Source organism: Elephas maximus, chromosome 9, assembly GCF_024166365.1.
Source record: "Elephas maximus indicus isolate mEleMax1 chromosome 9, mEleMax1 primary haplotype, whole genome shotgun sequence".
In the NCBI taxonomy this organism is placed as follows: Eukaryota; Metazoa; Chordata; class Mammalia; order Proboscidea; family Elephantidae; genus Elephas; species Elephas maximus.
In genome coordinates, this window is record NC_064827.1 from 98,547,228 (window position 1) to 98,562,449 (window position 15,222).

At 42.5% G+C, this 15,222-nt stretch overlaps 1 protein-coding gene across 10 annotated transcripts in view; it reads right to left on the reverse strand.

The window, feature by feature from the left end:
- The window catches only part of TLE1 (TLE family member 1, transcriptional corepressor), a 102,704-nt gene that overhangs the window by 30,907 nt on the left and 56,575 nt on the right, over nucleotides 1-15,222 (reverse strand). For all 10 annotated transcript variants that reach the window (XM_049897270.1, XM_049897268.1, XM_049897267.1 and 7 more), the window contains exons 9-11: nucleotides 5,872-5,988; nucleotides 2,272-2,325; nucleotides 1,060-1,212 (exon numbers count right to left, since the gene is read on the reverse strand). In XM_049897270.1, coding sequence (XP_049753227.1) covers nucleotides 1,060-1,212; nucleotides 2,272-2,325; nucleotides 5,872-5,988 — 324 coding nt within the window. The remainder of the gene's footprint in view (nucleotides 1-1,059; nucleotides 1,213-2,271; nucleotides 2,326-5,871; nucleotides 5,989-15,222) is intronic.

The window sequence follows — 15,222 nt, forward strand, 5'->3', positions numbered from 1 at the left end:
GCTTAACCCAGTGCCTCATGCCCATCACCATTCTGACCAGCTCCCCAAGCACAACATGCCCCAACACTGAGCGTCAGTTTAAAACAAAACAAAACAAAAAACCCAGTGCCGTCTCACAGAGACTCATAGCGACCCTACAGCACAGAGTAGAACCGCCCTATAGCGTTTCCAAACAAACAAAAGGACAGCTAAAGATAATGAGGATTTCTGAGAACCTAAGAGGGTTGAACTATTTTCCAGCTGGGAATTTGTGGGGGGTTCTATACCAGGAACATATTCCCCACATATTATAGACTGAATTGTGTTCCCTCAAACTATATGTTGGAATCCTAACCCCTATACTGTGGATATCATGTAATGTAGTGACCTCCCATAATGCAATCTAATGTTATGTAATGAGGCCATACCAGTGTGTCCTAAATCTGCTCACCTCTGAGTTAAAAAAGAGCAAATTAGACACAAACACATACTGGGGAAAACAGGTGCCATGTGAGGATCACCAAGAACCAAAGGAGGCCCAGGGCTACCAACAAGGAACAGCCAAGACCCTGATTTGGATTTTTAGCCTCCAGAACTGTGAGAAAAGAACTCTGTTCTTTAAAGCCACTCATGGGTAGTAATTCTGTTACAGCAGCACTAGGAAACTAAGACACCAAGTAAGAAGACAAAATGCATGGAATCTTTTCTTCCTCTCTGATCATGGCATGAGGAGCCCTGGCGGCACAATGGTTAAGCACTCTGTTGCTAACCAAAAGGTTGGTGGTTCAAACCCACCCACCCGCTCCACGAGAGAAAAACCTGGTGATCTGCTCCCATAAAGATTACAGACTAGGAAACCCTATAAGGTAGTTCTTCTGTCATATAGGGTCACTATGAGCTGAAATTGACTCGATGGCACCCAACAACAATAATCACGGCACAAAACAGACTGAGACGTACAAAGTGAAATCTGTACAGGGACAAACAGAAGGATGAGTTCCACAAAAACACTTAAAACAAAACCCTTGATCAATAAAACTCCACCTACAAAACAGGAAAGTGACAGGTCTCATTACATACCAAGGTCATTTCTTTGGATTTCAAAGAAGCAGAACTTCCCGAGGAGGCCGTGGACGCTGGGCTGCTGGAAGCATCTTTCTTTAGCAGGCGGTTTTTGTCAATTCCATTTTCCCGGGGTGAATGGGCTGGGCTTGCTCGTGGAGAAGAAGGGTCCTCAACAAGCATAGCCAAGGTTTTCATGAGTTAGCTTATAAGGGACAGAGCTTTCTTGTTACACACTCTACTTCTATGCTGACTGTCTAAGCTAACGGAGAACACTGAAGGTTGTTATATGACTAACAAGGTTGTTATAATTAACAGGATAGTGTTTGCAAACCCACCCACGAAGGCACCATAAACTAAAACCAAATACAGTGGATTAAAAGCCCCCTCATGCTGACCTTCTTTGCCTAGAGGAGAAAGCTGCACTACACTCAATTTAGGAATCTGAAATGATTGAGTAACAGATTATTTAAAAAGGAAATAAGAGTTCATGTTCACGTGACCCTATTGTTCCATCCAGGAACAACCACTGAACTGTTCATATATAAAGATGAGAGAGACTATCACACCATGCCTCTACTTCATTCATTGCTGGGGGGGTTTTGTTTTTTAATTTTATTATAGTAAAATAAAATTTTATTATTTTACTATAGAAGCCCTGATGGTGCAGTGGTAAAAGGGTTCAGCTGCTAATCAAAAAGTTGGTAGTTTGAACCTACCAGCCGCTGCACAGGAGAGAGATGTGGCAGTCTGTTTCCGTAAAGTTTACAGACTGGGATACCCTGTGGAGCTGTTTTACTCTGTCCCACAGGATCGCTCTGAGTCAGAATTGACTCGACAGCAGTGAGTTTTGGTTTTTTATAGTAAAATATGTATGACATAAAATTTGCCATTTTAACCATTTATAACTGTTCAATTGAGCAGCATTAATTACATTCACCATGTTGTGCAACCAGCACCATTATCTATTTTCAAAAGTCTTCATCACCCCAAACAGAAAGTACCCATTAGGCAATAGCTCCCCACAGCCCCCTGCCCCAGCCCGAGGTAACCACTAATCCACCTTCTGTCTCTAAGCACTTGCCTATTCTAGATATTTCAGATAAGCGAAATCAAGTAATAAGTCTGGTTTATTTTACTCAGAGTGTTTTCAAGGTTCACCCATCATTGTTGGATTTTTCACACAACGCTATTCAGGTCACTCTAAAGTCTGATAAAAAGAACAGTTACCTCATTAGACACATCCACAACCAAGTTGTCATCACTTTTGTCACCATCACTATCCTGGAAAGAAAAAATTTAACGCCTCTTAGTAAAGGGCTGAGAAAGGGTTTGAGGCCCAGTTAAGTTCCTTACTATAGCTCTTGGTAGGAGACTGGCTTAAAAAAATGGGCCTGAGATGTGCCCAAAGGCTCCCTTCCAGACTGCCAGCCCTGAGAAGTAATACCACCTTCCCCCTCTTCTCAGGTGACTTGGGACCATACAAAGCCCTAGGCAGAAATTCTGCTGCAGTAACACACCAGCTACTTACACAGTCACAACTTGTATACAGGTGACAGCAATCTGTAAATACCTGGCACACATTAAGGGCTCAATAAATGTTTGCAACAGTCAAAGCTCTCCTGTAAACTGAAAGAGGCACATCCTTGTATCAGAGATCTTTTCCCATTTGATTTCAAATGAATGACCCGATTTCCCGCCATTGTCTTAAGCGTATCACCTACAATTCGGTACTCAGACAATCCATCATTATAGAGACAAACAAAATCAAGCCACGTTCCCGTAAGGCTCCTAGGTACTTCAAAAAACAAATAGAAACTAAAAACAACAAGCTAACTGCTGGCTACAATAAGGAACCAAGATCTGCCCTCATGTTAAAACTAGACCGCTTTATCAACTGGCTTGGAATAGTCTTGCAGGTATGGGAGGAAGGCAGGAGGTAAATATTTGGAGGGCACCAGCACCCTGTGTTAAGACTTTTATTGTCTCTTCATAAAGCCATAAAATTTGATAATCGGAGGAAACTCCAAGGTCGCACTGAGTTTGGAAAAGATTCAGAAAAGCTGTTTAAATTAATGATCTGATCAGTCCTCTATCAAGTTCAGGGCAGGCTGAAAAAGGCCACTTCCTTAGCCAAAAGGCCTTCTGTCCTTTAGTGCACAATACAATAATGAACATATGGAAAAAGTAGGACATGGCGGTGGGTCCAAATTCTCAGAAACAAGAAGGCCTCTAATTTACGATCTAAACCATCCTCTTACTGATATCACTGACAACTCAGAACACACCAATAAAGTTTGAGAAATATTAGTACAAGCACCCATGTTGGCCTTCTGTGGGCCCCCAAGTCCAGGCTAAGTTTACCCTCGACTCTAATGTCTTAAGTGTTTTTGTTCTAATAGTCCCTAAAGCATTAAGTGTGGGAAGCCCAACTTACTTTCTTCAACAACGTGCTACAGAATATATTTTAGTCATTGTTGGAAGGCCCCATATAATTCAAGCGGCTCAATTCAGTGATAACATTACAGTCAGTAAGGAAGCCTGAGTAATCCAAAATAATAGCCCATCGAAAGAAATATTTTCATTCAACAAAGGAAAAAAATGCATACCAAAGTGTGTGTTTTCTCTTCGTAAAGCCCACAAGAAGCATGTATGTTTTCAGCTCTTAAGAACCCCAGCAAAAATAAAGGGCGGGAGGGTGGGGGCGGGGGGTGACTGAAGGTGATAAAGGAATATAAGTTGAACGGGAAAAAAACAATCAGAAAAAAAATTTTTTAAATGGCTAAAGTAGTAACTAAAATGAACCAGCAAAAAACAGCAAACAATTGCTTTACTACCATGGAACTCTGAAGGGGGTCCTTAAGTATCCTTTAGTTTAAATCTTAGCTTTGTATTGGACCCTTCTGAAAACAAGCCTTGACAGCACTGTACATTCTTGTCATCTGAGATCTAAGGTCCAAGGCCTTTGCCCCAGATTCTCAAATACTTGAAATGCATCATACCCAGTCATCTATCCAACCAGATACTGAATACAATCAACTTAGAACAGTCATGTTGAGCTAAGGATTCTGGATCATTCACTATTAAACAACTTATTAGATCCATAAGCCTCATGGAGAACAACTCAAAACTGTACACCAGCAGATTTTCAGATTTCTCTATGTTGTGGACCTTCTGACCTGTTAATGGTTGACATCATGAATAAAAGAATCCCTAGGTGGTGCAAAGGGTTAAGCGCTCAGCTGCTAACCAAAACATTGGAGGTTCAAGCCCACCCAGAGGCACCTAAGAAGAAAGGCCTGGTGATCTACTTCTGAGAAAGCAGCCACTGAAAACCCTATGAAGCACAGTTTTACCCTGACCCACATGGGATCATCCCGAGTCAGAGTCGACTGGACACAACTGGTTATTGAAAATCAAATACACATGTAGGACCCGGGCTCTGGGCAGCAGCAAAGGGGAAAATGATACATGCTAAAGAAAAAAAAAAAAAAGCTGAAGCTGGGGTGGGGAGAACCAACTACTTTTGTTCTCAGGATGTTATTAACCTACAGTGCAAAGTGTGGAAGGATTTGAGGCCCTTTAGCAAAATATCCAATCCTAGCACCTCAGCTCAGAAATGTCAGCATAGTGATATAAAGGACACGGTTCTGGAGCTGGGCTGCCTCCAGGCTCTGCCACTAACATTGACCTTGGACAAATCACTGAAAGGATCTGTGCTTTAGTTTCTTTATCTATAAATGGAAATGATGCCCCTCCCCCGCCCAGGGCAGTTTTAAGACTTAAATGAAATGGACAGGATGGCATCATCACAGGGTAGGTGTGTGAGTTAGGTGAAAAGCACAGGGTAGCTGGCACAGAGTCACTGCCCAAGAAATGCTGCCTACTGCTAGCTATAGGTTTGAGCCAAAGGCAAAGAGGCACAGCTTTTAAACGTTCTCATAGCCTGCACACAAGCCAGAAAAAGGTAGACACTTTGTTCTCCAACTGACGTAACTCAGAGTTTTACTCTAGTACAGTTCCTGAGAATTCATCTATCCCGAAATAGACACTCGGGACACTGAAAGAAACTCCAAGTCATGCGTCAGCTGCAGTGTTTATGACCCCGAGACCAGCGCCATAGCCATTTGGCTTGGTTTGCTCTCCTCTGGAATGTGATTTCAGCTAGGAGATCTGTGTCAGAGTCGTCGTTCCTTCAACCGGTATGTGATCTCATCTGCAGGGTTTGAGCTATGTTCCTCCAACATTTCTTCCATTCCTACATGGACTTACATCTCTCAACCGATCACTCGCGGGGAGGACCAATTCTGTCTTAAGACCTAATAAGAGCTTGAATATATTATCAGAATAGTATGCAAAAAGGTAGTTGGTGACACCAAAATTTCTACCTTGATTATCTTAGCAGGACTGGCTACAAAGTTTGCAGACCCAGGACAAAATAAAAAGGCAAGGGCCCTTGTTCAAAACTTGGAATCTGAAGATGGCGGCAATATAGCACTAAACCAAGGCTGGGACAGAGGGGCTTCTGAGCGCATGGCCCTGTACAACTGCAAGATCACATGACCAGAAAGCTGGGCCGGAGTTTTAGTAACCTCTCTTATGTGTACCTAAGGCAGAAAACCTAAAATGTGACACTGAACCTCATGAAGCATAATTTACAGCCCTAAAAAAAAAATAATGCCCTGTAATATAAGCAATCTGTCCTCTTCACTGTGTTGGTTTTTAAGGCACACAGAATTATCACTAAGACCTTGAAGCACGTTTGTATACTCACTTGGAAGGTGAGCAAGTAAGCAAACAAATATTATTTCAAGTCCTTTCTCCACTTACATAGTGGCTGGAGTCCTTATCATCCACCTTTCTTTTTTTGATGTCGTTGGAAAATTCAGGCCCGTTTCTGCGTTTATCTGCACCTCTTAGACTGTCTGGTACCAAGAGAGAATTACTCTGAAAGACAAAAAAAAAAAAAAAGGTAATTTAATTTATCAAAGATTTCTTCTCAGGTCTTTGTCCACATGAAAACCCAACCTGGACGCAAGAGCTGTTTTAGACACATGATACCAACACAGCCTTTAATTCCATTTAATTCATCTCATCCAAGGACTCTGATGGCAAACATTTATAAAGGTTTATGCATTTAAAAGGGGAACCCACCAAAGCCTGGTGAGTCCCTCAGGAACTCTTCATTGAAAATGTTCTGTTGTATTTACCGTAAGGAAAATGAGGGCTTCCTTTTTATAAGGGGATGTGTTTTTATTCTTCCCCATGCGGCTTTCTGGTCAGGAATATGAATGGCCTATGAGCAAAACTTGAGATTACTCTTAGACGTATTCTCTAAACTGTAGGAGTCACTGTGAGCCACTCTACAAAGACACAAAGGAAGGGGGTGGGACTATAGCTTCCTAAAAAGCAAATCACATTTTCTACTACAACAATTAAAGAACTCTTTTGAATTCCTTTAATTTATTGTTGAAAATAAGATTTGGTGTTCTTCACCAATAGTACTGAAATTTAAGACCCAAAGCGAGAATTTCGGCCAGCGAATCTTCAATAGCGAGGCCAGCTCCCCCACACAAAAGCAAGAGCAAGGACTACGGTCTTCTTTTCCTCCAACCACACAGAGTACTTTCATTCCCATACGCTGAGCACAAACTGTTGACCCAAAGAAAACAGGCATTTTAGATATTTTGGGGTCACATGGCATGATCTGACATCCTTTCAATTCCCATCTCCCCTCCAGCTAAAGCATCAGAACATGTTACAATGAGTTCTTTTAAGTGCTGGATTAGCATATGCAAGGCGGCAATTTGTTCAGTGATGTGTTACTGCTTTGAACAAAGCTGAATGAGCTGTGCAAAATCCTCCTTTCACAAAGCCCAGATCACCCCAATTTCTGAGAGACGTTTGAGAACTAAGGGGAGGGGGTGTACGGGGCCAACAGACATGTAGGGTACCTTTCTCTGCCACAATTTAAAATACAAGGGGGTGAAGAAACCTGTAACTTAGACCACAACTAATGCAACTGCAATGCTAAGTAAAAAACAACAAAAAAAAATTTTGTGGTACACTTTAAAAGCCATGGATCTTCATTCTAAACCAGCCAGGGGTAACGGCTGTTTTCAGGCGGGCTCTAAAACCTCCCCTGGGAAAACCGTGCACACCACCAACGGTGCACTCTCAGCTCAACCACACATTCCACTGCCACCAAGTCGATTCCAACTCAGTGACCCTATAAGACAGGGAAGAACTGCCCATAGGGTTTCCAAGGCTGTAAATCTTCACAGAAGCAGACGGCCACATTCTTCTCCCTTGGATTGGCTGGTGGGCTCGAACTGGCGACCTTTCAGTTAGCAGCCGAGCACTTAACCACTTCACCAAGAGGGCTCGACCACAAGGAGGAGGAAGTCAGAACTGGGACCAGAAGGAAATCTGAAGCCTCCTTTGCCCACGTCAGGGCCTGACTCCAAAGCAAGCTCTTTTATTCATGAATCTTTCGTTAAACAAATGCCAGGAGGCTTACATAAAAGAAGATGGGCGAAACCATGACAATTCAATATAAAGAAGCTCCATGGAATGTCTTTACCACAGTGTTTGGGGACCGAAAGGTGAGCTTGTTGGATCACTTAACTATTACCTTGATAAACATCTGCTAAAACTAACCCCTCCAACCCAGTGCCTGACAGAGGACACGAAAGACTTAACAAAAATCCTGCAAGATGCTAACAGGCACTCTAAGAGAAGCTAGGCCAGGGTGAGCAGCAGCCTGCTCACATATGTAAAAAGTGTTTAAAACACACCTATCTCTGTTCTCAAAGGAGCCCTGATGGCACAGTGGTTAAGCACTCGGCTGCTAACTGAAAGGTGGGCAGTTCAAACTCACCAGCCGCTCTGCATGGGGGAAAGATGGGGCATTCTGCTTCCATAAGGATTACAGCCTTGGAAACCCTCTGGGGCAGTTCTACTCTGTCCTATAGGGTTGCTGAGTTGGAACTGACTCCATGGCAGTGAGTTTGGTTGGTTTCTCAATTCTCAGGAGCCCTGGTGGTGCAGTGATTAAGCACTTGTCCGCTAACTGAAAGGTCGAGGTTTGAATCCATCAGCTGCTCCATCAGGTAAAGATTACAACCTTAGAAACCTTATGGGACAGTTTTACTCTGTCCTGTAGGGTCACTATGAATTGTAATTTACAGCATTGGGTCATCTTTGTTCTAGGTGCCTGGGTGGCGCAAACAGTTTGCTCTCGACTACTAGCCAAAAGATTGGCAGTTCAAACCACCCAGTGGCACTGTGGAAGAAAGGCCTAGCATTTGCTGTGTAAAAATCACGGCTAGGAGAACCCTACGGAGTATACTTCTACTCTGTAACACACCCGGTGGCCACGAGCTGGAATCGACTTGCTGGCAATGGGTTTGATTTTTTTTTGGTCTTTGTTCTAGATTATTTGAGCCTCGGGTTCTCACTGCCCAGACTCTGAGGAGATATATCAAGGGCAGAGCTGTCTCTTACTCAGCATTCCACCCACCCAAGCCCCCAGCAGAACGTGGCATAGTTGTTGTCTACTGGCAATTCTGAAGTTTACCTTTGTAGTCCTCAGGCTGTGAACTAGCTCAGAACTTCCAAAGGACTCAGTCATTCAAACACAGCCTATTTTTAATGTCTTACATTTATTTAATGATGTTAAGTGATATTGCAAATTTAAAAGTAAACTGTAGCTGTTAGGAATAACACAATTTCTAAGGCTGTCAAGCTTTGAGGCCTACACTTTCCTATGTTAGAAGTTACTATTATTGTAATTCTGCCAAGGCAGGGAACCTATAATCCGAATGGGTCTTGAAAAGCTCTAAGAGTTCTTCTGGGGCAGTGGTGGTTCAGTGGTAGAATTTTCACCTTTCATTCAGAGACCTGGGTTCAATTCCTGACTATGCACCTGATGGGCAGCCACCACCCATGTCACCAGAGGCTTGCACGTTGCTATGATGCTGAACAGATTTCAGCAGAGTTTCCAGACTAAGATGGACTAGGAAGAAAGGCCTGGTGATCTGCTTCCGAATATCGGCCAATGAAAACCCTACGGATCATAATGGTCCGATTCCATTGTGCATGGGGTCCCCAAAAGTCAGGCAGGGGCTGACTCCATAGCCACTAAGGACAACAAAGAATTCCTTTAAATTTGGTAAGGGCTGACAATTAACACTCCTGCTTACCTGAAAATTGGCCATTATCAACTAGAAGACCAACGAGTTACAAAACGAATGTCTCATCATACTTTTGATGCTGTCAAATTAACTCAGAACAAGGCTGCAAAGACTATGGACTAGCAAGTCCAAGGAGACCAAGGTCAGGAGCCAGGGAATTCCTGGCCCATACTACAGCCACCACCTGGCAGGCTTTTTGACATAAAGGCAGCCCTACCAAAAACATGCCACTTCCCTCTTACCCTGTTCCCAAGAACCTAGTTTTCTATGTGCAATTCCTCCTGACTTCTTCCAGTCCCTGATGCTGTTTCACTGTTGTTCTTGGTATAATACCCAGTACCCAGTGCCATCAAGTCAATTCCGACTCATAGTGACCCTAAAGGACAAAGTAGAACTGCCCCATAGAGTTTCCCAGGAGCACCTGGTGGATCTGAACTGCCGACCCTTTGGTTAGCAGCCATAGCACTTAACAACTACACCAGCAGGGTTTCCATCAGCAAATAGTCCAAGCCTAATGAACTTCACTGCCAGCACTGACAATCATGTCAGGTTTTTAACTGCTACCTTGGTGACCCGACTCTTGGTGATCTTCCCACTCACTCCCCAGAAGCCCCCAGGTACGTCTCACCAGTACCACTGCATGTCTCATGACACCATAAGTCCTTTTTCCTCAGGAAACATCTAACGTTCCTCAGCGCTCAGATGTGGACTCCCATAGTTTGGATGCTCATCACAGAAGCCGAATTATATGTGCTCTCAGAAGAGGTTATACTTGGGTATTGATTAAACATACTTTTCATCCTTCAAAATTCTGGAAGCTATTTTATCCTAGTCCGTATCTAACAACCCAACATATAAGAAAAGACCGTTTTCAAAAGAGAAATTGTTTTGCTTAAGTTATTTTTAAAGTCATGCGTTCTAAACAGAATGTAATTAGAATCAAAGCTTTGAAGAGACCAAAAGCAACCTAAAAAGACATACGTTGTTCATCTTCCTTGCCCGGAGAGGGGAGAAGATTTGCCTAAGGTTAAGAAGCTCTTTCTAACACATGCATGCCAATTTCCATTATATCAAAGTGCCTCCCCCTCCCTGAAGAGGGATTTTTAAACTCAGTTTATGAACCTAGAATACTAGGTCCCAGATACTTATTGCTTAAGATCCACTGTGGCTCTTTAATCTATTGTGCTTAACACTATAATGTGACTGACTAGTATCTATTGATGTCTTCTTTGCTCCTAACCACAGTCACACACATACACACACACAGACATGAAACCCCTTGACTGAGCTGGTTATATTCCAGCTGATGGTTACACGCCTGCCGTCAAGGTGGCCCATATTCCAGCTGTTGGTTACATGCCTGCTGTCAAGGTGGCCTGAGTCATAGTGATCCATGCACAACAGAACCGCTGCCTGATTCTACGCCACCCATGTGAACAGCTGTGGATCAGAGTGTTGCGATCCACAGGGTTTTCACTGGCTGATTTTACAAAAATAGATGGCCAGGCCCTTCTTCCTAGCCCATCTTAGCCTGGAAGCTCTCCTGAAACCTGTTCAGCAGCATAGCCACGAGCAAGCCTCCACTGACAAAGGGGTGGTGGCTGCACATGAGGCATAAACCAAAAAAACCAAACCCAGTGCCGTCAAGTCGACTGTGACTCATAGCGACCCTATAGGAGAGGGTAGGACTGCCCCACAGAGTTTCCAAGGAGCGCCTGGCGGATTCGAACTGCTGACCCTTTGGTTAGCAGCTGTAGCACTTAACTACTACACCACCAAGGCTTCCAACGCATGAGGTATACTGGCCGGAAATCAAACCCGCGTTTCCCATATGGAAGGTGAGAATTCTACCACTGAACTACCACTTTCCTCTTTGGCTATATGCCTACAAACCAAAAATGTGAACACACAATCAATTAACATTATACAACCTACTTTAAAATTATCTGAGAATAGTCCCAAAACTCCTTCCTTTGCATGCATGAACCCTGGCATACATAAACTAAGATTCACACTTAAAGTACCTCCACGGAGAGTGTCAAGAAGTCCAGGTTCACACAAACAGCTTTGGTTTCATGTAATTCCAATCATGGTGGATGGTGGGTCTACAGTCTTATATGCCACCAGACTTCTCTCCCCGGGGTCCATATTTTGAAAGATCTAAATCTATCAAACAGCATTTATCAAAGTCAAGTTCACTTTTCAAATATTTATTTGCCAAATAAATATTTAAGCATGAATCAGTGTTTTGGTCAGCATGAGAACTGGTGTTACTACACTGACTGATATACTCGAATTCTAGCCAAGAAACTTGATGTTTTGGTTCACCTTGCAGCTGGTAAAATTTAAGTATCTGCCAGAATTTTTCAAACGCTGTGAACACTGGGCAGACATCTATTACAAATGTCCTGAGGATTGGGATTTCTGGGCTGTATACAGGTTTTTCTGGTTTTAAAATTTTATTAGGATCCAAACAAAATCATCTTATTTATCTCATGTTTTCTATAAGAACTCAAAACAGAAGTTATACAGCCCATGGGGAATTATCACAGATCTGAGCAAATACAGATCTGAAAACACAGTATGTTTTCAAAACAAACTAAAATTCTATCCTTGAACAAAACCATAATGATTTTCTACACCTTATGTGTTGCACAAACTTATGGTTATAGAGCCAAGTAAGACAGTAAAGGGAGAGGCATATATGGCAGGTCTTTGAAAAAAATCCTTGGAACACTCGGTTCTAGAAAGAGGGCCCCAAAGACCCATTAGCCCAACTGGCATGACTTTTGCTCCCTTTATATGCAGATACAGCCCATGGGATGACCATTAGCCCAACTGGCATGACTTTCTCTCCCTTTATATGCAGATACAGCCCATGGGATAACCAGCGGAGATGCAAGAACAGAGATAACACGGGAAGACATCACTCCTGCTTAGGAAAATTAGGGACTTTTTTTGAGAACATAAAATCTCAGTGGGCATCTTCACTGACAAGAGGAGAATACTGGCACTAACAGTGACGTGACAGTTAAGGACAGTATGAGAGTAAGCAAAAGAGCCAATGTGACAGGTCTTCCCGTATCACACCCTGTGTCCAATGCCTTGAGCAGTCAAATCCAGAATCGTGCTCTGGAGGTCACTTTCTTAACTGTGGGAACCACGTTTTATAAAAACACCAAATGGATGGATAGTGGTGATGGTGTCACAACATGACGAATTTAATCAACGTCACTGAATTGTACACTTAACAATAGTTACAATGGCAAGCTTTTTGTTAAATATATTTCACCAAAACACAATTTTTAAAAAAATATATACCAGGGCCTTTCCATGTTGTAGTTAAATGGATGCAAGTGGTTGAACCTAGCGGGTAACAAGTGTCCAATATAGTCTCTCAAAACAAAAAAGAATGCAATTATTTAACTGTACCTTCATATAAGACGTTTCAGGGCAAATGGAAGAATCTACTGAATCCCAGAGAGCATCCAATTTTGTCAAAATAAAACGTCAAGATCTGAACTTTGTATTCTATCGATCCTAACTTGACCACTGTGGACAACGATTCCTTCACTTCCACGATCTAACCACCGACCCAAGACAAAGGTAACAAAGATCCAGCTGCCATAATAAAGATAAAAACCAGTCTTTAAAGTCTCGTTCCTCGACTTTTCCTGACTTTTATTTAGCAATCTTACTTTTGCTTAGCAATTTAACAGAAAAAGTCATTCATGCACACTAATATATTTTGGATGGTAACTCCAGAAAATATGAAAGAAAGCAAGTTTAATGAAACATTATACTGTCAGTGTTGGCAAACACTTGCTACAGAGCCTTCGTGTTGTCTTGGGACCTCAAAGCAACTCTTCGGCCAACCAAGTCTAAACCCTGAAACCATCAAGCAGCAAATCTAAAAGGCAAACCCACTTATGGATACAGCAAAAGCTAGACAGGTTTCCCTAATGTGAAAATAATGCACATTATTCAAATGGATTTCTTTAGCTGCCTTGCTGATTCCCCTTGGGAACTTTCTCCTCCCTGCAGGAAAAGTGTTTGTGTCAGAGGTACAGATTGGAAACTCCTGACACCTCATTTATCCTCAGTTACACTAAGGCAGTGGGAACCTAATTTGCTAGCACACTACACTGTCAATTAACTTCTCGGTGAACATTAAAACAATTAGGCAACAACACACCCCATCACATCTGTGTGCCTTCCCCATCTACACCTGGTACCAATTAAGCCGTCACCCTGCGCTGTACTTTTTGCTGCAGTCCAACTGGTCACTCACATATCATATCCTGCTCAACATTTCAGCAAACGCTTTTCTTAATCCATAAAATTCACGAGATCCCCACTTGTCAACAACATGAAGAAAAGCGGAAATGTGTCCACTTGGCAACCACATCACTTGTCCAAAGCCCTGGCTGTACAGCCAGTCTGAAAGGTCCACGTCTATTGCTTATACAGTGTAGACATGCAATATACAGGAGCGCAACTATGGTCTCGCGCCTGGACCTAGGAATAAATAAGCACTGCCCAAATGCATCCGAATGCAGCCACACAGACTCACAGAGAAGAGCGAGCCTCTCAGGACATCCAAAATCAATGACGGTCAGGGCTGGGAAGGGTATCAACCCACACAGTACCTTCACCGTCACCCTCTATGCCCCCCACCACTACCCCAGCTTGTCCTTCAGCCCTCCTTCTCCAGAGAAAACAAAACAAAAACTTTGGAACTGACAAAAAAATTTAGTAATTTAAAAATAATTTTTAAATGACCTCATTCCACAACTCGGAATCTTATCAGAGTAAAAATCAATTCTATATTAAAGCTCTTTTTTACAAGCATGTTCTGTAAGAGCTACTTAGCTGTTACTGGCCATCCTCTCTAGTCTTTGATGAGATACATTCAGATGCAAGAAAAAGCCCTGTACCTGGTCAGGACAAGCCTGTGTGAATTACCTGAATACGTCATGGCACCCACATTCACATCTCCAGGAGTCTGCTGGTACAGATGCTTACTGTACTTGCCTGCTAATCAAAAGGTTGGCAATTTGAGTCCACCCAGAGGTGTCTGGTGATCTACTTCCAAAAAAGCAGCCATCAAAAACTCTAATGGAGCCCAATTTTCTTCTCTGACACACACACTACGAGTCAGAATCAACTCCATGGCAACTGGTTACTGATCACATGAAAGATGGAGGCCCAGGGTTTGTTACCTATCTATGTTCCAGAAAGGGAAAGATAAAAATGATTACTGGGTCGACAAGATAAATAAAACCTGCCCACGATAGTGGGCATTAAGAATTCTGATTCCGGAGCACAAACTGAAATCAAAAAAAGGTTTCAGACGGGAAAAATGTCCTCTACCTTTTTTTTTTTTTTTTTTTTTTAATTTTCCAAGTAAAGATGCCCTATTTTCACTGCAGTCACACCAGGGCTTTCAACTGGTTTGTCCTAGTTGGACCCCCGATTAAGAATTTGCCTTTCTACCCCCAGATACACTGGATCATAATCTACACTTTAAAACAATCCCCAGGTAACTCTTACATATACATAGGAATCATCTAGGGATACATAAGAGTCACCTGGAGTAAACAGATGCCTTCACCTGGTGCAGGTATATGACAATCTGGAAACCCAGGCTTTCCTGTCTTCTCATGACAGTGATGCCAGTTTTCCAAAGAGTGTGTATGTGTGTGTATATATATGTATGTATGTACACATACATACATATATATGTATACATACATACATATATACATATAAATAAACAAAACCAAACTCATTGCTGTCAAGTCGATTCCGACTCATAGCGACCCTACAGGACAGAGTAGAACCTGGTGGATTTGAACTGCCAAACTTTTGGTTAGCAGCTGTAGCTCTTCACCATTACACCACCAGAGTTTCCACATATATATACCCCCCAAAAAAACCACTGCCATCAAGTTGATTCATATACATATATTTAAGAACTCAGTTT